At 36.0% G+C, this 25,028-nt stretch overlaps 1 protein-coding gene across 2 annotated transcripts in view; it reads right to left on the bottom strand.

Moving 5' to 3' along the window:
- Tektin-C (Tektin C) overlaps positions 1-25,028 on the bottom strand; it is a 52,450-nt gene that overhangs the window by 16,680 nt on the left and 10,742 nt on the right. For both annotated transcript variants that reach the window (XM_081770595.1, XM_081770596.1), the window contains exon 2: positions 1,238-1,621. In XM_081770595.1, the coding sequence (XP_081626721.1) occupies positions 1,238-1,599 (362 nt within the window). In that variant the 5' untranslated portion in view covers positions 1,600-1,621. The remainder of the gene's footprint in view (positions 1-1,237; positions 1,622-25,028) is intronic.

The following is a 25,028-nucleotide window of genomic DNA, read 5'->3' as shown; positions in this document are numbered from 1 at the left end:
CAAATTTCTACGTGTGATCCTTTCGTTGCCCGAAGGACATGCAGGCGATATTCCAATTCCATCCAGTGTTGGTCAACGTTGAGTGAGGGATGGATGTTATGACTTCAGTAATTCTGTGTCGTAATGTTGCGATGTCATTCACTGGTGTTTGGTAATCCTGGTCCTTGACATAACCCCAAAGGAAGGAATACAGTGGTGTTATGTCCGGTGATCGCGGAGGCTAGTTAATGGAATTATCACGTCCGATCTATCTTCCCGAAAATATTGTATCCAAATAGGCACGGACATCTAACCCCCAATGAGGTGGCGCACCACCTTATTGGAAAACGAAGTCCGGAATGTCCTGAATCTGTGGCACAAGAAATAACTGCAACATATCAAGATAGGTATTCGCTATAATCGTCTTTTCACTGAAGAAAAAAGGTCCTATGATTTTATTGTACATAAGATGGCACTACACGTCCAGCTTAGGGCTGTCTCTCACGGTCTCAAATACAGCGTGGGGATTCTCGTATCCCCAGATCCTAGCATTGTGTCGATTGACAACACCGTTCAAATGCGAGAAAAGGACACGTTTCATATAGTCAACATCTTTCTCAATCTCAGACAGCATGGCAACAGCAAAGTCATAGTGAACACTGTAATCCGTTGGTTGTAGGGACTGCACGATCTGGATTTTGTACACACGAAAAAGATGTTTATGTAGAATGCGGTCCACTGATGCCTTAGGAATCTATAACTCATATGACTTGTTGGAACTTCTCAAGAAGGCGTCTCTCACTGTCTGAATCGTCTGCGCACGGGTCTAGGCCTGCCTGTTCTAGGAAGATCACTGACGCTGTCTGTTTCCTTAAACTTAAATATACCACATCTTCATGCTTTTAGTATCTTGTAGTTGTCTACGGTATGCCGTCTGGAATTGTCTCTAGACTGTTTTTGGTGACTGCGTCTCGTGATATCAGAGGACGCATTAGGTTTTCTCCACGTTTGAGTACATGTTTCTGCAAGTGGTGTCCGATGCTGCTGTTGTTAAGTCACTGGGTCCTGTAATAAACAAAATAACAGTACGTATGTACGCAAGAATTTGAATATCTTACACGCAATTCAAGATAGAAAGTATTTGTCTGTGTGTCATATTTTATGCCTTCTGAAAAGATTTGTAATCAGGAAAAGAATTCTGGGACACTATATACGACAGCTTTCTCCCACTACACATATCTGATCGAGGGCATTTTACCTCCAAGCTAAACATTGCTTTCCAATTTCAATATTGGTGTCGCCTAAACCTTTGAGAGCTGCAACTAGCTTTTCTTTGGCATCTGTCAGTTCGTCAATTTCCTTCACTGTCTCCTTCCGTTGTTTCTCAATTTCATCCTTAAAATAGACGATTTCATTAATCCTCGCCTGAATTTTAGCGTTACTTTCTTGAGCATTTGTGTTCGTTATTTCGTGGGTTTCGTCACAAACTCTGTTGGTCTCTTCCATCACGCTCTCTGCCAGTTGTTGTTGGTCCTGAGCATTCTTCCTGCGGAGCTTTGTGTTCAGGTACCATTCTTCGTAGGTAAACCTCTGAGGAGGCATATTCAGTAGATTCGTCATGATTGATTTTAAGCATAAAGTTCTGAAATGAAAATATATTAAATAAATAAAAGTTAAATCGGAAACAAAATCCACCATTCCACATATTTCTACTTACATTTGAGAATAGTGTAAACATGTTATCAGTGTTAAAACAACGACTGTAGCTGATGCCGATGTTCTTTGCAAAATATTTCCTTCAGAACTCGAACTTTACAATGAAACCCCCTTTCACTGACTTTTTTTTTTTTGAGGAAATATTTCCCTAACAGCAATGAATTTCAAACCCCTCTATACCCACATAGCACACTACGTCCCTGAGATGTCCCATTTTGATCCCAATCATCCCATTCGGTTCCCGGGATTATCGGGACAATGAGAAGACATCCCATGGACGTCCTGCATGGGGCGTCCTGAAGGATTTCCATGTAGGATGTCCACGGGACGTCCCAGATGGGACAGAAGGTCCGAGGGAAAACCAACAGACATCCCTTCGTGGTCCCGTTGAACATCCCGTATCCCGGGATATTAGCGAACATCTGGATCTCCCGCGGAAATCCTGTGGATGTCCCGGGAGCACATTTGGATAATCCGGGGATGTCCCGTCGTCCGTAGCGGGCTCAGTCTCGGACATCCCGTGGACGTACTTGTGCTATGTGGGTACCGACCATCTTTATTCCCGATTTTTATCAAAATATATTACTTTTACCCTCTTTACTACCAACAGGATTAGATACACTATGCTTGTAGTGTTAATGAATAGTAGCCAAGTAAGTGTAATAACCTGAGCTGATGGGAAAGGTAGGTGAAACATGAGCGATAAAGTGTGTTCACTTTTCTTGTCCTACTTTATTGCTTCTTAAGGGCTGTTCACATATTACGTAACGCCATTTTTGACCAATTTCACCCCCTCCCTCCCCCTTGTTGCTCTTCGTAACGCAAGGCTGAACCCCTCACCCCTTCCATACGTAACATTTTTGATTCTTGTTTTTCACCAATTTTGCTTATTTTGGGGGTTATTACAATAAAAAAACTATTTTTAATAGAAGAACTTTTTATTACAAAATGCTTGTATTCCGAATACATTTCTATTGTTTTTCCGCCAATGAATCAAAGTATTAAAAAATGGTAGTACCGTAATAATATTTTAACCTCATAAGATTGTTTAATTAACCAATCTTAACTATTAGAAATTCCATAGTGTCGTTTTCCTAAGGAGATCGCACCCATCTTTTAACTTAAACTATTAGAAATACAAATCACTGAACACAGCAACGTTTGTTTTTTTATTTTAAAATACTAACTGTGTATCAGTTTCGCCAATTAACTGGACATATTTGCTTCATTCGGACACTAGGAAGCCAGTATGTTCAGTTAGTTGGCGATTGGCTTCAGAATGTCTGATGAAGCCAATATGTTCAGTTAATTGGCGAAACTGTTACACAGTTAGTATTTTAAAATAAAAAAAAACAAACGTTGTTGTGTTCAGTGATTTGTATTTCTAATAGTTTAAGTTAAAAGATGGGTCGATCTCCTTAGGAAAACGACACTATGGAATTTTTAATAGTTAAGATTGGTTAATTAAACAATCTTATGAGGTTTAAAATATTATTATGGTACTACCATTTTTTTAAACTTTGATTTATTGGTGGAAAAAAACAATAGAAATGTATTCAGAATACAAACATTTTGTAATAAAAAGTTTTTCCATTAAAAATAGTTTAAGTTATTGAAGACGGCAAAGTTAATATGAACCAGTTAATTATTGGATTCTATCCTTTTGGGTCACCTATGATTGGGAAGGAGGAAGGAAATGTGCCGGAAGATGCATATGAAACAGCATCTAAAAACTGACATCGACCTATTTTTTCCGGGATCCAGGATGCTTCTTGTATTTCAAGTTCGCCAATTCTCTTTCTCGTCGACAGCAGATTCGATGTGGCTGCACACGTGAAGGAGCAGGGACATCTCGTTTGTGAACAAGCTTTCGAGCATCTTCTTTGGACTTCAGTTTACCCCTTTTCAAATTATTCTTCTCCGAAATCAATGCCAGAATGCGAATAAAATTGATTCCTCCAGGAAAATTCAAATCCAAATAGCAAATAATTCAGTACGAGAGTAATATCGAGATAGTTGGTTTTTAATATCTTATTTTGCTCTGCAAATAGTGGATCGTTCCGTCGCAGAAAATATTATTTCATGAAAAAAGTTTCCTCTATTTCATAGAGTGTGTTATGATTCAAATCGAAGGTTTTGAATCATATTCTCAGAACCTCACCGATTTTTTTGTTTTTGTTTTTTTTAGCCTTTCTATTAATCTTTATTTCTTCATCTTTCTTCTACATCTGTTAAAAAGTTAAAAAAAAAAACTGTTTCCACTTTCAATGATAAGCAACTTGTTTGTGACAAAGACAAGACTAGTTTTCATATAAAAACTGTGATAACTAACTAAATGGAACAGGTGTTTGCTACTGTTCGAGAATTGCGTTCATGTAGTTGACAACAATCAAGCAATTCATGCTGGGATTTGTTTCACCATTTGCTTTAGCATTGTTCATGTGACCTTAAACTAATGCGACCTAAACATGATTTATGAGTGCAGTATTCAAATAGAAGGTCAGCTTAGTAAATTTAATTACCATCATCATGAAGTATGTTTCCAACTAGAAATATTTATTTTAAATTATACAGTTATGACAGATTTTGCCGCTCTATGCAATTGTACGTGTTGCACATACGGTAGATGCGACTCTGTTCGCAGGGACGTAGCCAGACTTCTGAGTTTGGGGGGGGGCATATTTGCAAATAGAATAACACACACAATATATATATACTGGCGCGGATAAAAGGGGGCTATAGGAGCTATAAATCCCCCCTTGACGATCAGGTATACACTGGAGAAAATGGGCTTCAATACACTGGATAAAGCGACAAACTATGGTTAAGCCCCTCCCTTGAACATATCCTGGATCCGCCACTATATATATACAGTGCACTTCCGATAATTTGCGGACTCTTTCCCGCTCACCAACAGTGTTGCCAACACAGATAAATATCTAAATAACTGACAAATTCTATTCTCTGTTTTGCCAGAATTGTTGTTGAACATAATAAAAGTAAGAAAGAAAATCTACATTCAATACCTCCTAGCCTCTGAGTCTAATCGACCTATCTGTTTTGTCTTAGTCGGTTACAAAAAGTGCATTCGAATAGATTTTTAACCCTTAGTACCTCAAGGTAACTATAAAGCTGGAATCACTCTAAGGGCTGGAAGATCCTCGCAATATTAACGAAGATGGCACCCGGCCCCGAAAGCCCGGTCACTTAACATTTAAGGAATAACCTATAAAATGGATTAAAAAAATAACAATCCTTAGAAGTATGAATAATTTCAGTTTACTGTTGATAATTTTTTCATTAATTGTCAGATAAAAACAATTTGTAACTTATAATTTCAAATAAATATTTGAGAGGGTCAAGATTTGGGGAGGCCGCCCCCCCCCTTAGCTACGTCCCTGTCTGTTCGTATATATAAGTATCCCTTGAAATAGTATCCACCACAACGTCAGAATGACTACGTGTTTTCAGTTTCTAAACATACGAGACACAATAAATCATTTACCAAGATTACTTCAAATCCATAAAGTAATATCATCCTAGTTTGGTTCCTAAAATCTGAGAGGAGTATATTGGACCAGAGGAACATCCATCTTTCAAGTACATTCACAACATTCAATGCACTATAAGTTATGATACATTTCCCCAATTGATGAGTGAATCATAACGTCCCCTTTAAATTACTCGTATTATTATTATTATTATTATTATTATTATTATTATTATTATTATTATTATTATTATTATTTTGGCAATTTTACACCCTTCGAGGGGAACAAGATGAACCACCGAATCTCATAGATGTATGTACACAATATCTATCTTTTATGGACCTATAGTGACCATCAGGGGCGGATCCAGGGGGGAGCGATTGCCCCCCCCCCTAGAAGAGGTAATTATCTTATTTTATATATATAAATAAAACCCATCCCAAAGTTTAAAAGTAGCAGTATGACAACCCACCGCACTTCCAGAAGTCGGTCCTGGATCCGCCCCTGGTGACCATCGTGATTCGTGAAGCCTGGGCTCTATACCAATCAAAGAACTGCTTTTTCTCACGTGTGATGCATCGGAAGAGTTCTACTCGATTCGTGGAGCTGCCTAAGAAAACGTGAATCAACAGAAGTGCACCTACAATATTGCCGAACTTAGAAGCAGGGGAGTCATTTAGGGGCAGGAGGGAGCAATTGCCCCCCCTAAGAGTTTGAGGAATACATATAGTTTAATAGATTGTCTACTAATATACTAGTACAAAACGTGAAAGTCTTATGTCGGTGGTACTCTTGTCCCCCTCAAGCAAAGTGTGAAATGACGCCCCTGCTTGGAAGACATGGCGAACGAACAACAAAAAAAGCACTTAAAGAACTATACCACGAACACTAAGAATTATTCGAATTAAAAGGTAAAAATAATAATAGCAAAAATATGAAACAACGACTCAACAATAACAACAGAACGAACGGCAATTAGACAACACTGAACTCGCAGGAGAGGTTTTCCGTAAAGCTCGAGAAACGAGACTGATAAAATTTCATAGGTGGGGGTTAGCAAACGGGACAGAACCTCAAGTTCTATTGGATGCTAAATTGGTAGATCTAGGTCAAGCTTCATGAATCGTTGCGATCACTATAGATTGAGTGGACCATTTTCTATGATACAGCTCCCAAATTAATGGGTAAATCTTAATGTCCCCGTTCCACAGCATTATTATTATTATTATTATTATTATTATTATTATTATTATTATTATTATTATTATTATTATTATTATTATTATTATTATTATTATTATTATTTTGCAATTTTTCATTCATCGAAATGATCAAGATAGTCTACCCTAATTTACAGACACATGAACCCAAATTCTATACAATCTTTACCAAATTTAATTTTTTTGGGCAATTATCAAATATAAGGAGTAGGTCTCAATATACCCTTCCCAAAATCTGAGAGAGGTGCACCATGAAAGACAATGGACCCACGTACTTATCCATAGGACCATATACCATAATAAGCTTTCATCTTAGAGAATAAATTAGTACAAAAACCTTCCAAATTTGATTTTTTGGCATTTTTTAATCTATCCAAGCGAACGAGATGGACCACTCAACTTTCCAGACGTACATACCAAAGTCCTATACTCCTCTACCAAATTTTAATTCTTGGCAATTTATACAATTTAAAGCGATGCATACGACAACCCTATGTACCTCTGCTGAAAATTGTGGGCTACCAACATACCCATGTCAAAAATTAAAAGGGATGGACCAAGACCCTTGGCTCCGTTTCAAGACCCACAAAATTCGAAGTGTTTCCAATTACTACTACAGATATACGACGAATGTTTTCAAAATTCTGGGAATTTCAGTGTTTTTTTTGGGGGGGGGCTTCATTTCATTAAAAGAATGACAAAGTCACTACAATCGAGCTCATCTGATTTGGATAAAACTTGGTATGTTAGTAGACTTTCTACAAAAGCTTATCAAATATTATGGTGTTTGGCATTTGGTTCCTATATTAATACGTAAAATAAAAATAAAAATAACATTTTTGGAGGAAGGAAGGCTTTATAATGCAGTCACAAAGTTACGCCTTCCCAATTAATATAAAGAAAAATACATTTAAAAAACAAATTTGAGAATTTATTTTCGTAAAGGGACGACTAAATAAATTTTTTAGTTATTTTAATATAGAGTCTGCAACCTTCATTGATGCCCATGCGAGATTTGACAACACACAATATACGTAAATAATGATATTTAATGTTACTCTCTGTTTGCGTGTTCTGGCTTGTCTCTTTCTATCCTAGTGTTTGTCCATCTCGTACAACGCAATCACTCTATCAACAAACAAAATGGCGTTTGTATTTCTTTCCGGAGGGGAGAGTGGAAGGAAATAGGGTGGAGTCTCTGAACTCTGTGCTGATGTGCCCTGCACACAAGCAAAGTTAGAAGGATTTGCTCTGATGCTCACAAAAATTACTAAGGCCGCACCTCTATTGCATTCGATTGCGAACTGTGAATTCAATTGCCTACACTAGATCCTAAAACCTGTGAGTGCAAATTACTCAACTGTATCTCTTTTAAATATATACGAATTAAATTTTACGCATGAGCTTTTGGAAATCGGTAACCACATACTACCATTAAACACTTAACTAAAACAAGCAATTTCCATTTTCTACTATACTATGTTACTCTCAGAATAAATATAATTTTGCTGCCGATTAAAGAATTTACTATATTCCGTTTGTAGGGTTTAATGCCGACATTGACCGGTTAATTCATTCACTGTACCAGTTCATTGAACCACTGAGTTGACCAGTTCAATAATATGTCTGCTCGGTAGCTCAATAGTAGAGTGTTTACATCTGGTGTATGGGGTCCATGGTTCGATCCCAGCCTGCACCAAGAAGCCTTGTCATAGACAAACACTGTGTGCGTGGGTCTTCTTGGGGCTTTCCCATTTCCTCCCTTCCTTTTTTTTCCCACCATTATCTATCTATCTCAGGTACGTACGTAGGAATTTATCTCGGGAGGAGTCCAAAGTTTTTGGGGAGGTCCAAATTTAATATAAGGATCAATTATATTAAACCAACTTTAATAAACATAGAACAAAAACTACAAATAATAGCGACAAGTTTTGTTTTTTTCAATCGATTCCACATCTCAAGAGACGGTACTATCTCCACTTCTATTACTCTACTAATAACGGAAGTAGTAATATTTAAAATACTTCCAGCTTCAACGTTGATCGCCATACAAAAAATGAAAGGCGACAAGCTGTTTCTTGGAATGGATTCACTTTGTTAAGAAAAGACACTATCTCAGTCTGTAACATCCTACTGAAACTGGAAGTGATAGGAATACGAGTAATAATTCTGGTTTCAATATTGATCTCCCTCAGTGGTTCTCAATCTAATTCCTGTCACGACACCCATTTTATCACATCTTCTTGCCAGCAACCTCCTTATAATTTCTGGTTTGTAATAAGCTTGTGTGGGATTTTTAATATACCTATTGCTGAGATCTCACGATATGCATCTATTTCTATAATAGAAGAATTTATTTCCTGTATATAGTGGATACAGTAACTTTCCTAAAACCGAATGGATTAAAACCAAATTTGGTCAGTTCATTCATATTACAAATATCGAAACCGATCCGTTATACTGTTTCAAAATGGAGGCCGTTTGAAAATTTTAAAAATTCATACGGTAACTCCCTTAATTTCGGGTCATATGATAAAAAATAAAGTGACTTGTAATTTTGGTTTTAAAAAACTTGAACAGTTGTTGGAAAAGTTATTGAGTATTTTAAATGACTAGATAATGTGCGTCACGAACGTTGAACCGGACATTGTCGCACTAATGAAATCACACCATGCTTAGGTATCTCATTAGCTTTCAATCTTAATTGTATTTCAATAGGCAGGATTTGTACACCTATTTTTTGTTGTTCTTAACCAGTGTTCGAGGTGGAAGAAAAGCAGAGGTGGTTTGTTTTATCACAATTTCAACTCGACATACCGGCTATCTAAATGTTGAAATACAGTGACGGTACGTTGCCTAAAAGTTAGCATTGCTATTTACATAATGACTGAAAACTATCTGAGAGCTTCTCTCTAGTGACGGTAGGGGAGGCTTTGATCCTTCTCCAATTACTTTCTGAAAAAAAAAAAATCCTTATGTTGTATTATAGAGAATTATGCACGAAAATGCTCAAAAACCGAGTTTTTATACAATGTCCTGCGGGAAAGCTCCCTGACCCCCCACTATAGTAAGGGGTATTACAAAACCCCGGAAGAATCGCCCCACAGCAGACAACTTCAAATACATTTATGCTCAAAACACGACATTTATATGAATTAAGACAAGACACACACATACATACGAAAGAAACAATCCAATATGCCACATCAACATATAAAACTAAATGAACTTTTTTGAAGACATCTCATTTTAATAACAAAAAGTAGGAAAAAGATGACAAAAATTTTGGTGGTGTCAATTTAGAAATTACTTCTACATAAGAAATAAAATCTCTTTACGTGCAAAGCTATCGACAATTACTGTGCATAAAAATTGACGTATTAAAGGTATTTACTTTCCACTTGTTGGACAGATGAATCAATTCGAATACATTTTGATTGACATGGAATGACGTACATTGACGTGCCTTCCATCTACTCTCCAATAACGGTATGTCTTGATCACTGAAATACCAGAGGTGGTATGCCTTCATCAGCGAAAAACCAGAGGCGGTATGGCATACCACCGCATACCGTCTCACTTCGACCACTGTTCTTAACAGTACCGTTATGTATAAAAATAAAAATATAGCTATCAGAACAAAATTCAAAATACTTTCCGGTATTAGATTCTAATTATATTTATCTCTTCCTCTTATCTTCGCGACCCCCATGAAACCCTCTCCCGATTTCCCCACAGGTCGCAACCCCCAGGTTGATAAACCCTGCCCTAGAGCAAAGACGCCAAGAGATATCGAGAAGAGCTTTTGGGAATCGATTCAGCGTCACCCTTATCCTAATCCTAACTATATATAAAACTACATGAACTCACTCATTGACTGATATAAAATAACAAGTACTTCCGGTTGACGTGGAAAGTACAAAATTTGGCAAGATTTAGCTTTCTAAGACTAGCCCAGTAGCGTCGCTAGAAGTTTTTTCAGGAGGGGGGGCAATGAAGGACCCAAGAAAATGTTGACGGGGCCATCTCTAATGAATGAATAATGTGTGTGTGTGTGTGTGTGTGTGTGTTAGTTCAAGGTGATTATTTTCATCTTTCTTGTTCATGATTTTACTCTTTTACAGTGAAAATGTAAGATTTTACTACCTCAAACAACTAGGATACAGTAATACTGTTGCTTTATAATATAAGTAAGTAGTTATTTAATCACTGCGTTTAAAATATGTATGGCTGGCTGATTTAAGTGGAAGCAGAAAAATACACTTTTACAGATAAAGAAAATAACCTATAGGTTTATGCTTCAACTTAAAAGAGGATCTTTCTATTCTTGTGGGCAGCAGCAAACTTACCAACAACTTCTTCCAGATCTAACGATTTAGCGATTTTCTTCAATATTAAGTAATCCTAAGTTTTTCAACTTAGCATCAGTCATTGAATTGCGTATATGACTAATATTTTCAAACATGAGAATTGCCTTTCACATGTAGCACTAGAAACTGATATAGTCACAGACACCATAGAACGTAGATCGACGTAGGACGCATGTTTGTAAACGCAAAGATCAACGAAATTTATCAAGAAATTTACTTTGGTTTTCTCTCGTCTTCATACAACTTAATTGTGTTTGGGAGGATTTTGAATTCACGTTTGAATATTTCCATATCACTTCCATAATACTGGGCCATAGACTCCACAATGTTGTAATTAAGAAAGTTTTCACTTTTTTAATGTAGCTTGGTGATTTAATCTAATGATTTTGCTACATGATCCAAAGCGTTTTTCCGTCTTAGTGATTGCCTTATCAATAGTAGGCAGAAAAATATCTCTTAGTATTAGAAAATTGGTTTTCTGCTTCCAATGAAGGAAGAGATTCCTCCAAAATGAATTTGTGATGTTTCCACGAGGAACCCCTATAATCTACCTGTTTCCGGTTCTGGAATTTCAAGACCATTTTCTTTGCATATATCCAAACATTCTTGATGAGTTTGTTCGAATGTTGTTCGTTGAGAGTCATATTCTCCAGACCTCATCTTCGACACCGACATCCATAAAAACCAAACCTTGCAACGTATCTCCATCTACTTAAGATAAGGCGATTCTCAAAGTTATAGTATGGCAGCAGTCATCTCAAATTTTATCAGCCCGGAAACATTCCTTCTCGTACAGATCACACTAATTTGCCGGATAGAATTATGGAAGTAAATAAATTTGGTAGATAAACTGTATTATTATTATTATTATTATTATTATTATTATTATTATTATTATTATTATTATTATTATTATTATTATTATTATTATTATTATTATTAATAATAATAATAATAATAATAATAATAATAATAATAATAATAATAATAATAATAATAATAAAGTGATGTACAAGTACAAAAGTGCTTACGAAACAAATGTCGCACAGAAATAGGAACTGAACTCGAACAGGACACTGATTTGCCGTCCCAGCCCACTTTAAATTTTAAGCCTTGCTCTTGAAGCTTATGTTTCACTTTAAAATAAACTGATAATAATTATCATGTATTCTTAATATTTCAGAAAAATATCCCGATTTCACGCTCTAAAACTATGGTAGCCTAATCAGTGACGAAACTAGACATTTGGTGCCCAGGCCAAATTTTGCGATTAGCATCCCCTTCGTCTACATCACACACAGATTAGTTTGCTGGCGCCCGGGGCTACTGCCCCGATTGCAGAATCTTGTTTCGATCTGGCCGTAGTTAAATTATTTTTTGTTACTTTTACCCTTAAGCTTTAAACTGAGCGATGAATGTGCCTTTACTTTATTAAACTGATGAAGTGAACACTCTTTGAACCAAAAAGAGGAAATGTGTTTTTCTTTCCCTAATATCAAACAGTGTTAGAACAGACATTTCAATCAGGACTCCTTACAACAAAAGAAGTATACGTGGCCTTTTTCTTTCTTTCGTTTGTTTACCTTCACTAGTTTTTAGAATTTGACGTAAATTCAAATACACAAACACTTCACACCCACACCGAATGGCCAAAGCTCAGCGGCAGAACATCAGCTTAACATTCGGAAGATGATGTGATCGATCCCTCGTGGATAAATATTTCGACTGAGGAGATTACCAAGATTCTTCCTCGGTGTCACTAGGGAGATTTTTATGGCAATATTGACTCATTACCCTCATTTCTATCTTATGAGTCTCGGATGTTTCAAAGCCTTAAAATAAATTCAAATGTAGTTTAAATAACTTAACGCTACTATCCTGTAGTCGGTGCTAAATTAATATTGTTAGTTTTGAGGTTAGATTTGAAAGAGGGGTATTAATTAGTATATCCTGTAAAATTCATATCACCGCTGATTTACTGTTCTGCATAATTTCTGCAATGTAATTTTCTCAGAAATGCTTAATGCTTAATTTTCTCAGAAATGCATATTTTGACGAAGAACAAATATAAATCTCTGATAAAAATGGGTATTCGCTGACTGAACTTACTGAATGGAATATCCGTGGACCAGTCCCACAAACTCTGGGATCTTTGATTACTAAACATCAGATAACGGGATGATACAACCTGGTCACGGGAGTAACTACCACTTCTACACAAAATACCATTACTGCTGCGACCAAGTTGAATTATCTCGGTATCTTACCTGATGGTATTCAGGAGATTGTAGCACTGGTTCTGTGGTCAATTTCGGAATTTCTCTAGTAGTAGCAGTTTTGGGATTAAGCTAGTTAAAATAGTTTAAAAGAAAATACTTCTGAATGCTTTATTTATAAATGATCATTGATTTTTGTGAATTAGTCCAAGAAGCGACAGTCCTATTAGCGACAGGAACTGTTATCTGTCCTATGAGCGACCGATTCATTTACATACAGATGATGGAAGATGATATGATTCCATCTCGTAAAATATGTTTGCCTCTGGCGTTATTAATGCTCGAACAACCTTGGTATGAAATCTATACGTGCCAGTGATACTATTCGTCAAATATATTTTTCCTCTATTGAGAGTGCAATTAAAACTTATTTTAATTTTGAGTTAGGTTTGACATAAAACATATCAAATAACTTAACGAGACAACAGGGATATTTCCATGAAAAGTATATTCCTAAAGGTAAACAAACTCTTTAAACTACCATTCCCCTATTGTAAGCTACTAAAACATAAACTAATTGCTTAATTTGCCTTCCTCCCTTGTTTTCACTTATACATAAAAGCTTGTCGTGAAGCAATCTGAAATAATCCCTTATAACTAGACAAACTGGCAAGTCCTGCGAGAGATTTGTAACTTGTGTAATAATTTCTTCGAATACACCGTGTTTTTAGATTTCTTTAATATCCTCAAATGGTGAACACCTTTTTTCCATGGTCACCCAATGGGAAGGCATTGGTGCCTTCTCCCCCCCCCCCCCCGGCTCACAAAAATGCATACGTAATATAGCAAACTACGTATATTAAATACCAGATATACCAGACGTGATACAGCAACCATGGAGATGCCTCTTCCTAGAAAATTTTCTTCGGGCGCCCATACCTCTTTCTGATTTCTTTCTTATGCCATAAACATATTCAATCTAAACGTATGCTCCGTATCATTTTAACATGACATTTTTAAATATACTAGAATCATAGATAAAGCCGGAGCTACTCTAAATATTTAGTTAGTTTTTCCCTTGATAGAGTCAATGTATTCATAGAAATTAATTCAAAAATATAATATTAGGAAAAACGTATAAAAGATTGTTAATATGATGAGAGCATTCTCACGTATTAAATTCAGGTAGAGCGAAAATTGTCATAGTATATTTTGTTACATTTTCATAGTACATAATACATTCTCTCATAAGTTACATGCTATCATACAGTGTTTTCTAGTCTTTTTTAAAAGTAAAACTTAGGGATTATTTTTGAGATTTTATGGCTTAATAGTGCATAGTGTTCTGGCAACAATGTTAAGATGTGTTGTTCCATTCTAGCCTGCACCCACATTATCAAAATTCTGGCGCCGCCTATGGTTGTCACACCATATGAGGACACGCTTATTCTGCTGGAAGATGAGGTTCCGCAAAGTGTCTAAATAAGATTGGAAGACGGGATATACGTCACGAATGCACGACACGTTAATCATGCTCCCCTGAGGCGAGTGGGATATGTAGCGAATTGCCTCGTGCAAATATATATTGAATCTCCTAATTTTTTTGCACGACTGTCACTATATTCCAAACAGAATCTGTTGTCACCGATGAATACCAGCAGCCTTCATTTGCCTCGCCACTGCAATCCCTTTCGATACCACCGAAGATGTTCTCGCTTCTCGTCGATCAGCAGGTGCAAGGGGAACGCGAACCCGTAGAAACAATGGTATACATATATGTGCATGGAACAGAAAAACCCAGCATGTCTTCCCTTTCGCCATATAGGACCATACCTGGGGCCAATAAGTTACCCACCCCGCTTGAGCCTGGTCTCCTGGAGAATTGTGACTCGTGGCGTTGTACATTCGTGATGTCGTTGATCCTGTCGTCCACCCTTATCTGAAAACTTTACAGGATCCCATCTTCTAACAGGTAACGCGCGCCCCCATACCACCAAGAGAACCCATGTTGTACTTTCGGTGTGCGCCTTTTAGGCCAGCTATACACTACAGGATAGATCCTAGGAAATCTCTTACGATTCTTCCTAGAATCAAAATCTCAACGTGTATGGCATCAGATTGCATGTCGTTTCCTATGTTTTGAATGATCCATGGGATTTCTCTTATTTAGAGCAGGCTCTATTTCGGGCAGAAAATTCGTAAGATTTCAATTTAAACGACACCAGGTGTGAGAAAATTATGCTTTTCTCAGAAGTGTGCAAATTAACAATTGAGAAACATTGGCGTGGTTATCCTGGTACTATCCTATTTTAGATCTCGCAAATTTGTGAAGTGTAATACAATTCTGAGAGAACATTTCACAACAAATCCAAATATATGGGCGCGGCACCTATGAGTTTAGTTTTGTGAGATATACATATTGAACTTTTCAAGCACGTAATCAGGTCAGAGAGGTAAAATTTTCGCGTGTATGGCACAAAAGGGTAGGATTTCCTATGAGATATGTAGTAACATTTTTCCGAAGATAAATATTAAGAGATTTCCTAGAATCTATCCTATAATGTATAGCAGATCTTAATCTCATCTACTACTGCATCTTCCGACGGAAGACCTATCGAATCGAGCAAGTGCGAGACGCCAGCCGGGCTACGGGAAGCACCATCTCTCGGCTACACAAAAATCCACCGTGAGAATAAGGCATTCAGCATCTGTACAACCGTCTTGTTACCTTCAAGAACAGCTAGGAGCCGCGGAGTCTGTGGTAGAGCGTTCACCTCTGGTGTTTGGGGGCCCTGGTTCGGTCCCTACTCGCGCCAAGTGGACTTGATGGTGGACAAACACCGTGCGCATGGGTTTTTCAAGGTTCTCCCGTTTCCTCCCACTTTCTTCATTCCGCCATTGCATTCATTACTCATCATCACCGTCTCCTTTAGCCTAGCCGGCATAACCGTGGAACGTAAAACTGACAGATTTCATTTATTTTATTTCTTCTCGAACAGTTGTTTGTGTAGCCGCTTGGTGTGATTACAAATGTTATTAAACTGAATGTTGTATTAGAGGTCTGCACGGGCCTCAATTTTTAGCCCGGGCCCGGCCCGGCTCGTGAATTTACAAAGTGAGGCCCGACCCGAGTCCGAAATATGTTTTAGCACTTGGGCCGAAGCCGGCTTGAGCTCGTGTGGTAACCAAATGAGCCCGAATTACAGAAACTTAGTAATTTACGCAAAATTGTATTTTTATTTACATCAATTAGAGGTTTAATTTTGCAGTTGTGCTTTAAAAGTTTTGCAGAAAGAATGGTGCAATATATATCGTTGTTCAGTATATTTATAAAGTTAGGCCCGAGAAAGCACGAGAAATATGGTTCTATATATAAAAGTTTACGACCCGAGCCCGAAGTAATATATATATGCTTTGTAGGCCCGAGCCCGTGCAGACTTCTATATTGTATAACTATCAAGTTGGTCTCTCTACGGTTGTTGCTAGTTGAACCAAGTACTAGGGGCCCCCGTATGGCTCGCCGAGTCAGCAAAATGTTTGCGACGTCATAGGTCAAAGGTCAATGACCTACGGGTACCTTGGTCCTCTAAATTTTGGCAGGGGTACCTTGGCCCACCCCCAAATTCTGGAAGGGGTACATAGGACCACCTCACTTAAATTTTGGAAATTGCCAAATCTAAAAATTGAGCGTGGTAGCCTAGGACCAGGGTATGTACCTCTATTAGTATTGGGGGTCTATGTCGTTCCCTTTCATGGGTAAAAAATTACCAAAAATTCAAATTTCGGAGGTTTTTGACCTAATTTATCCCCTTTGATGAGGTGTTATTATCCTATACGGTTATATGGGCGTATACAGGGTTTCATTACCTTTCATAAGACATGGATATATTAATGCACCCCTTGAAAATTTTGGGAGGGGTACCTTAGCACACCCCTTCAATTTTGGAAATTGCCAATTTAAACATTTGGTATAATAGTATAGAACCCTAGTATGTATCACTATAAATTTAGGTGGTCCACCTCGTTCCCTTTCATGGGTAAAAAATTGCCAAAATATAAACATAAGCAATATGTTGTACCACGTGTTTGGTTTTTGGCCCAATTTATCCCTTTGATGTGGTCTTATTACCTTATATGGTTATATGGTCATGTATATAGGTTCATTTCCTATCATAAGACATGGGTATATTGATGAACCCTTTAAAAATTTGGGAGGGGCTATCTTGTCTCATCCACTCAGTTTTAGAAATTGTTTAATGTAAGCATTTGGTATCTTCGTACAGGTCTTCAATATGTACCACTATAAATTTGGATGGTTCACATCGTTCCCTTTCATGGGTAAAGAACTACCGAAAAATCAAATTTCGGAGGTTATTGACCCCTTTGATAAGTATTTAGCACGTTATATGGGTATGTACAGAAGTTTATTACCTTTATATGTCTATGTTCCCTTTTAAATTTGGGAATTATCAAATAACAAAATTCGGTAAACGTTTTCTAGGACCCATTGTAAATGTTGGTGTTCCTCTTATCGCCAAATTTTCAAAATTTAAAGGTTATTGACCTATATTTTTTGATACGATTATATAATTGAATGAGTACAGGATTTATTACTTTTTTTCATAAGACACAGGTGTATTTGTGTACCAATCTTAAATTTTGGGAGGGGTACATTTCTTATTGTCATATCAATAATTGGTAGTTGTTCTTAAAATTGGATGGTATCTCTTTCTTTGGGCAAATCATTGTCAAATATTAGTATGATCACGTGATCAGTTATTGGCCTATGATGAGATTAGGTGTTCAGGACATTGGTACATTGAAACTTTGTAGGATAATTTGAGAATTGTCAAATGAAATTATGTCATTAGTTTAGATTATTCCAGCCTATGGACCAAATATAAACGTAAGCAACACGATGTACCATGTGATTGACCTTGATGAGGTAGTGTACAGGGATTCATTTCCTTTTCAAAATTCGTGGAAGTTATCAAATAACACGTTTCTAGACAACAGTTGGTTCTGCTAAGATAAACAATTGACCTAATTGAGATCTATCTACAACGTGTAATTACATAATTAATTCTAAGACTTAGGTATATGAAGAGAAGTATTCTTTAAATTTGAGAATTGTGATAAACAGAATTTTAACATAAGTCGCGAAATTTGAAACAATACTTTGAACTTTAGTCACAGCTCATAATTTAAGATCATTGGTGGTGGTTGAATTAACCTTGAATTTTCAGAAATCTGATAGGTACCTTATTGAATCTTATGACTTATAGACGAAAGGCAATACATGCTACAATACTGACAAAGTTGTTGATGCAATTTGATTGGCTGATCACTATCTTTCAAGCAATCTGATTGGTTGATGAATTTCAAATCTTTGCTTCATTCAGTTTTAAGTTTGGTTTAACATTTAAAAATCTTGGTTTCGCTCAACATTTTGCACTCATTGATAAATATGATCAAAACCGTTTATTTGTTAATCGAATAGTTAAAAACCGGATAAAGTTTGACGGTTGGCCGTGAAACGTAAAAGTTTTAGTTCGAAAATTTTTTGTTTGAAATTTTTTATGAAATTTTTTTCAAAATTTGTTTGAAATTTTTTTGTTTCCAAATTTTGTTTCAAAATTTTCAAATTTGAAATTTTTTGTTTGAAATTTTTTTCAAAATGTTAATTTTTTTCAAAATTTTGTTTGAAAATTGTTTCGTTTCAAAATTTTGTTTGATTTTTTTTGGTAAAATTTTTGTTTGAAAATTTTTTGCTTGAAATTTTTCGTTTCCAAATTTTTTTAGTTTCAAAATTTTTTCAAAATTTTGTTTCAAAATTTGTTTGAAATTTTTGTTTGTAAACTTTTTTTCAAATTTTTGTTTGGAAAATTTTGGTTTCAAATTTTTACGTTTGTGCAATCATTAGTAAAGAACCAGAACTGTTTAGAACAAAAACATCTGGCAACACTGTTTATCACGATGCAATAGTACACTTCAGAACATGATAATGCAACGTCATCAGTTTTGCATATAAGTATCGTTCGAGTTAGTATTCATAACAACATCATGGCTACTTGTCTGCAGTTTCTAAACACACATGATATGATGAAATCATTTACCAAGATTACTGATTTACAACATAATGTACCTTATAGAATTTTAGCTAGCCAAAAAATCCCTACAAAGTCTGGATTAAGAATCGTAGTGAAGCTTGAAAATGATAAGAATATAATTTTACCAGCAAGATATTTACCCATGGAAGCACCAAAACAAGAAGAACTGCTGCGTTTCTTAAATACTGGATCTGTATCTTTATGTTACAAAGGATTCTTGGGTCGAAGTCATCAATTTGAATTTAGTACACAGTCGGATCAGTGAATTTGGTTTCGTCAGCAATTGTGATGAAATCATGAATTCAAGCGTCAGCACATTCCTTTGACATCAGGCGCAGTTGTATGCTGAATGCGATCTATGACCTTGGTTGGTCAGCATGACGTCAGCAACTTTGATGAAATCATGAATTCAAACGTCAGCACATTTCTTTCCAATGACGTCAGCAATATCTCTATGAAATCAGCAAATACAGTGTCATCCCATGAAATCATTTGAGCAAGTGCGTTTCAGCAGGAAAGATGTGTATTTCTAACGATAAAGAATTCCTCTTCGCAAGCTATTATCCAATAAGTATATATTTCAAACAAAACATGTGATGATTGGTATCAGTGCTAGAACATTTGAACCAGTGATTCGATTGGGCAAAGCAGAGCAATTTGGTGTACAACTGACCTGTGAAGAATGGCAAATATTATGTTCACGAATCGACCAAATGAATGATTGTTTTCATGATGAGCTAAATGTGACCATAGTCAAATCATTAGGCTCAAATCATGAAGTGGTTCTTCTTACAGTCCTTGAAGAGAAGATGGTGCTGTTACGTAAAAAGAGTAGGGTAATGGCAGTAAATATCGAACGCCCCCTAAATATCGAACACCTTGGTCATTTCGTTAAGAAATAAGAAAACCAAAAACGTTGCGTTCTATCTGAAATTTGTGAACACACTTTCCTAACCTGGGCTTATAAAAATCAATAGGTCGATACGTTTCGATATTTGCGAACGCGGGAAAGTTTCCTAGTCTTTGGTTTTGGTGGGAGATTAGAGAAATCTCTATTTTTGTAAGGTGCAGCACCGCAGTAATAATATTTCTTCCTATGTGTGATAGTGTCATTAAAAACTATCCTTTTAATAATACGATGTGTTAATATCAATATATGTATATTTATTTGTTATAATGTTACTTTTCAGCTATCATCTTATTAGAAGGGAAAAGAAAATAATGTTCGATATTCGAGACCCATTTCGTAATATCGAAATGCCGTTCGATAAAAGAGGTTCCTTTAAGTGTTCTTTTGTATCGAACATTATTGTAGTTTGAAGGGCTATTGGTGATTTAAATATTAATTTAACTAAGTTGTTGGTTTCTTTTGCACTGAATACCGAGTTTTACACTCAATTGTAAGCCATCCACCTTGTATCTGATAGTTCATGGGTTCAAACCGTTATAAAAATATTTAGATTTATCTTTTTTAGTAATGTTTCATCAAAGAGAGCCTATCTAATCGAGGTCTTACATCGTGCTGATCGCATTATTTCACACTTCTAACCCGGGCTCTTCTCCTCAATGTATAGACTAGTAACCCAGTTGAAGTTAATCATAAATAATTGTTTACATTTTTGTTGAGTATCCCATATACTGCTCATGATTTGACAATGGCAAAATTAAGAAACCCAACAAGGAAAGTGTCCCCAAAATCAGAATCAAACCTGTCAGAAAATGAAAACATTCCATTATTCGTTATCTGCCTTGACAAGCTGTTCAGCAGGTGAGTTCCGGTATGATGTCCCAAGGGCAGGCATCGAGAACCTTCCAGGTTCCTATCCCAACTTTAAACGATAAATTATCTGGGAGTCAGAGGACTGAGATTGCTCTTGGCCGGAAGCCGTTCCTGAGCCCACAAGAAGAAGAGGTAATTTCTGAATGGGTAATGAGCATGGTAAAGAGAGGATTTCCGTTTAAGAAAAGTAATTTAGTGGAAACAGTTCAGGAAATTGTAGTCTTTAGAAAGAAGCACATCCTTCAAGCATGGAAGATCAGGAACAATTTGATTCAGGCGTTTTATGGAAAGACATCCTTGTCCATCTCAGAAGAAGGTTGAAACTACTAGCAAGGGCAGGGCTGCGGTTTTGGAAGAGAGAATGCGCGGCTAGTTTGCTGAACTTTAGAGCTATCTTGAATCTGAGGGATTAAGTGCAATAATGGAAGACCCAAGAAGGGTCCTCAACGCAGACAAAACAAACTTTCTGTTCCACATGGTTTCAGGAAAGTACCTTGGTGTGAGAGAAGTACAGCGTCAAATTACAGCAACATCTAAAGAAAAAGAGGACATAACAGTACTTGGCAATTTCTGTGCTGACGGGTGTTGCGCCCAAACCATGATTATCTACAAAAACATACGACTTAAGCAAATTATGAAGAAGCAGAGCTATGGATCTATGAGAAAACAGAAACTGGCTGAATGAAGATTACAACATCTTTGACTTACGTCCAACGGTTTAGTCTGTGGCTAGAAACTGAGAAAATCACACTTCCTGTTATTCTCTTTCTTGATGGGCACAGGAATCATCTATCACTTCAAGTCAGTGGATATTGTCACGATCATCGAATACTTGTGTATTGTCTTTTCCCCAATGCCACTCATCTTCTGTAACCAGCAGATGTAGGCGTATTTTCACCCCTGAAACGAGCATTGAAGAATGCTCTTTAGGACTAGAAAATCAAAACTCTCGGTAACGAAGTTAAATTTTGCATCCCAATTGAAGAAAGTTTGTAATGATGCCGTCAAACCAGAAACTGTGGAAAGCGCATTTCGTAAGTGTGGTCTTTATCCATTGAGTCCTGCTCCTGTGGACTATACCAAGTGTGTTGACGATATTCGGAAGATCCCAGTGAGAAAACCACAGCAAGGGAGTGACTAGAGTATCCCTTCATCTTCTCAACAAAAGTTCCCTATTCCTCATCAACAACTGAAGTTCGTGCTTGATGATCTGGAAGAATTCATGCCTAATCGTGTTCTTAATATGTTCCGTGACAAACTAAGACGTGACGAAGAGGAACAGAGTGATGATGATTCAAATTTGGATGCTTATTGGAAAAGTGTTAAAACCCAGTACAGTGTGACACATGAAACTAAATTGGCTGATAAAAACTAAATAACAAATGATTGAAGCTCAGAAGAAGAAAACGAAGAGTAAGAAAGTGTTAATCGTGAATTCACATGGCATAATGAACGCTTAAATGTGTACGCACCTTCACCCAAGAAAGATCTTCTAGGTGCCATCACTTCGAAAACTGGAGTAAAAACTCACAAGTCAAAATATTGCGTCAAGATGAGATTGCTTCGGAATTATTATGCTCACCTTCCTCAAGTAGTAGTGACGATTTTTTAAAGAGTTTCTCAAACTTCCTGAAGCCACGGAGAAACCCCAACAATTTAGACTGAAGAAAGTGTATGCAATATCTTGCGAGTAATGCCGGAAAGAACCTAATAAGAGGAAAAGCAACCAAAAAGATTAACCTAAGATGCTCCTCGCTGTGCTGAATAGTGACGATATGAAACAAACATTTGTAGCTTAGAACATTTTAATATGTGTTCCTCTTTGCGTCTGCTATCTTAGTTTATATTTTAGAGTTATTGCAATGTGTTTACAGTGAAACTACATCCATATTATTCTTAAAGTGAACTTGTTTAAAAATAAAATATTCTGTTTCTATATTTAAACCCCGCTCTTCAATATATAAAACAGCCTGTTCGATAATTAAAACCTCGTTGATCGATATAGAACACAACCCGTTCGATACATAAAGTAATACAACTTTGTTATTTAAATGTTCTTCAAATTTCAAAATGGTTAATTATAATTGTCATAAAGGGTTGGTTTCAATAATAAATAACACCTTTACAGTTTTATCGTTAAAACAGTACCCTGTTACTGATAGAAAATAATGATTAAATATTCATAGGAATGTCCTTAAGTGTTCGATGTATAGTGCCATAACCCTACATTGCATGTCCCTCGCAACATAGTGTATCTAACGCAAACGGAATGAAACATTCATCAATGTATTCCAGTGTGTAAACCATGCAGTGGAAGTGTGCAACAAAACAAGTATATTCCTGAAAAAGTACTATTTTGAGAAATGTGTCATGCATATTGTACAACATGTATCTAGATATTGTGATGGTTGTCAACATCGTTCGTGGGTGCACACCTGTATTGATAAACAGTTTATTTGTGATCAAATGGACATTGAGTTTCCACCAATTGATATTACAATAACCTTAAAAGACTTCAGCTGGAATTAAAATTATACGCTAAAGACAAACTAGTGCAAGAAGTTAAAAATACAGTACATTCTATCGACAATATCCAGATTCTATATCTGGTCGGGATGTATGTGATTAACCAGTGCAGTGTAATAAAATGATCCATTTCAAGGATTTGTGTTTTTTCATTTCAAATACCTGACGTTTACTATTGCATCGTGATAAACATTGTTGCCAGATGTTTTTGTTCTAAACAGTTCCGGTTCGTTCCTAATGAGTGCACAAACTTAAAAATTTGAAACAAAAATTTTCCAAACAAAAATTTGAAAAAAAATGTTTACAAACAAAAATTTCAAACAACAAATTTTGAAAAAAATTTGAAAAAAATTTTGAAACGAAAAAAATTTGGAAACGAAAAATTTAAAGCAAAAAATTTTCAAACAAAAATTTTACTAAAAAATTTCAAACAAAATTTTAAAACAAAAATTTTCAAACAAAATTTTGAAAAAAATTTCAAACAAAAAATTTCAAACTTAAAATTTTGAAACAAAATTTGGAAACAAAAAATTTCAAACAAATTTAGAAAAAAAATTTCATTAAAAAATTTCAAACAAAAAAATTTTCAAACTAAAACTTACGTTTCACGGTTAACCGTTAAACTATTCGGTTTTAACTATTCGATTAACAAATAAACGGTTTTGATCATATTTATCAATGAGTGCAAAATGTTGAGCGAAACCAAGATTTTTAAATGTTAAACCAAACTTAAAACTGAACGAAGCAGATTTGAATTCATCAACCAATCAGATTGCACGAAAGATAGTGATCAACCAATCAGATTGCTTGAAAGATAGTGATCAGCCAATCAAATTGCATCAACAACTTTGTCAGTGTTGTAGGATGTATTGCCTTTCGTCTATAAGTCATAAGATTCAATAAGGTACCTATCAGATTTCTGAAAACTCAAGGTTAATTCAACCACCACCAATGATCTTAAATTATGAGCTGTGACTAAAGTTCAAAGTATTGTTTCAAATTTCGCGACTTATGTTAAAATTCTGTTTATCACAATTCTCAAATTTAAAGAATACTTCTCTTGATATACCTAAGTCTTAGAATTAATTATGTAATTACACGTTGTAGTTAGATCTCAATTCGGTCAATTGTTTATCTTAGCAGAACCAACTGTTGTCTAGAAACGTGTTATTTGATAACTTCCACGAATTTTGAAAAGGAAATGAATCCCTGTACACTACCTCATCAAGGTCAATCACATGGTACATCGTGTTGCTTACGTTTATATTTGGTCCATAGGCTGGAATAATCTAAACTAATGACATAATTTCATTTGACAATTCTCAAATTATCCTACAAAGTTTCAATGTACCAATGTCCTGAACACCTAATCTCATCATAGGCCAATAACTGATCACGTGATCATACTAATATTTGACAATGATTTGCCCAAAGAAAGAGATACCATCCAATTTTAAGAACAACTACCAATTATTGATATGACAATAAGAAATGTACCCCTCCCAAAATTTAAGATTGGTACACAAATACACCTGTCTTATGAAAAAAGTAATAAATCCTGTACTCATTCAATTATATAGCCGTATCAAAAAATATAGGTCAATAACCTTTAAATTTTGA

This window comes from Thermobia domestica, chromosome 9, assembly GCF_964235325.1.
Source record: "Thermobia domestica chromosome 9, izTheDome1.hap1.1, whole genome shotgun sequence".
NCBI classification, from domain to species: domain Eukaryota; kingdom Metazoa; phylum Arthropoda; class Insecta; order Zygentoma; family Lepismatidae; genus Thermobia; species Thermobia domestica.
The sequence above is the reverse complement of the archived record's forward strand: the minus strand, read 5'-3'. Positions and strand labels throughout refer to the sequence as shown.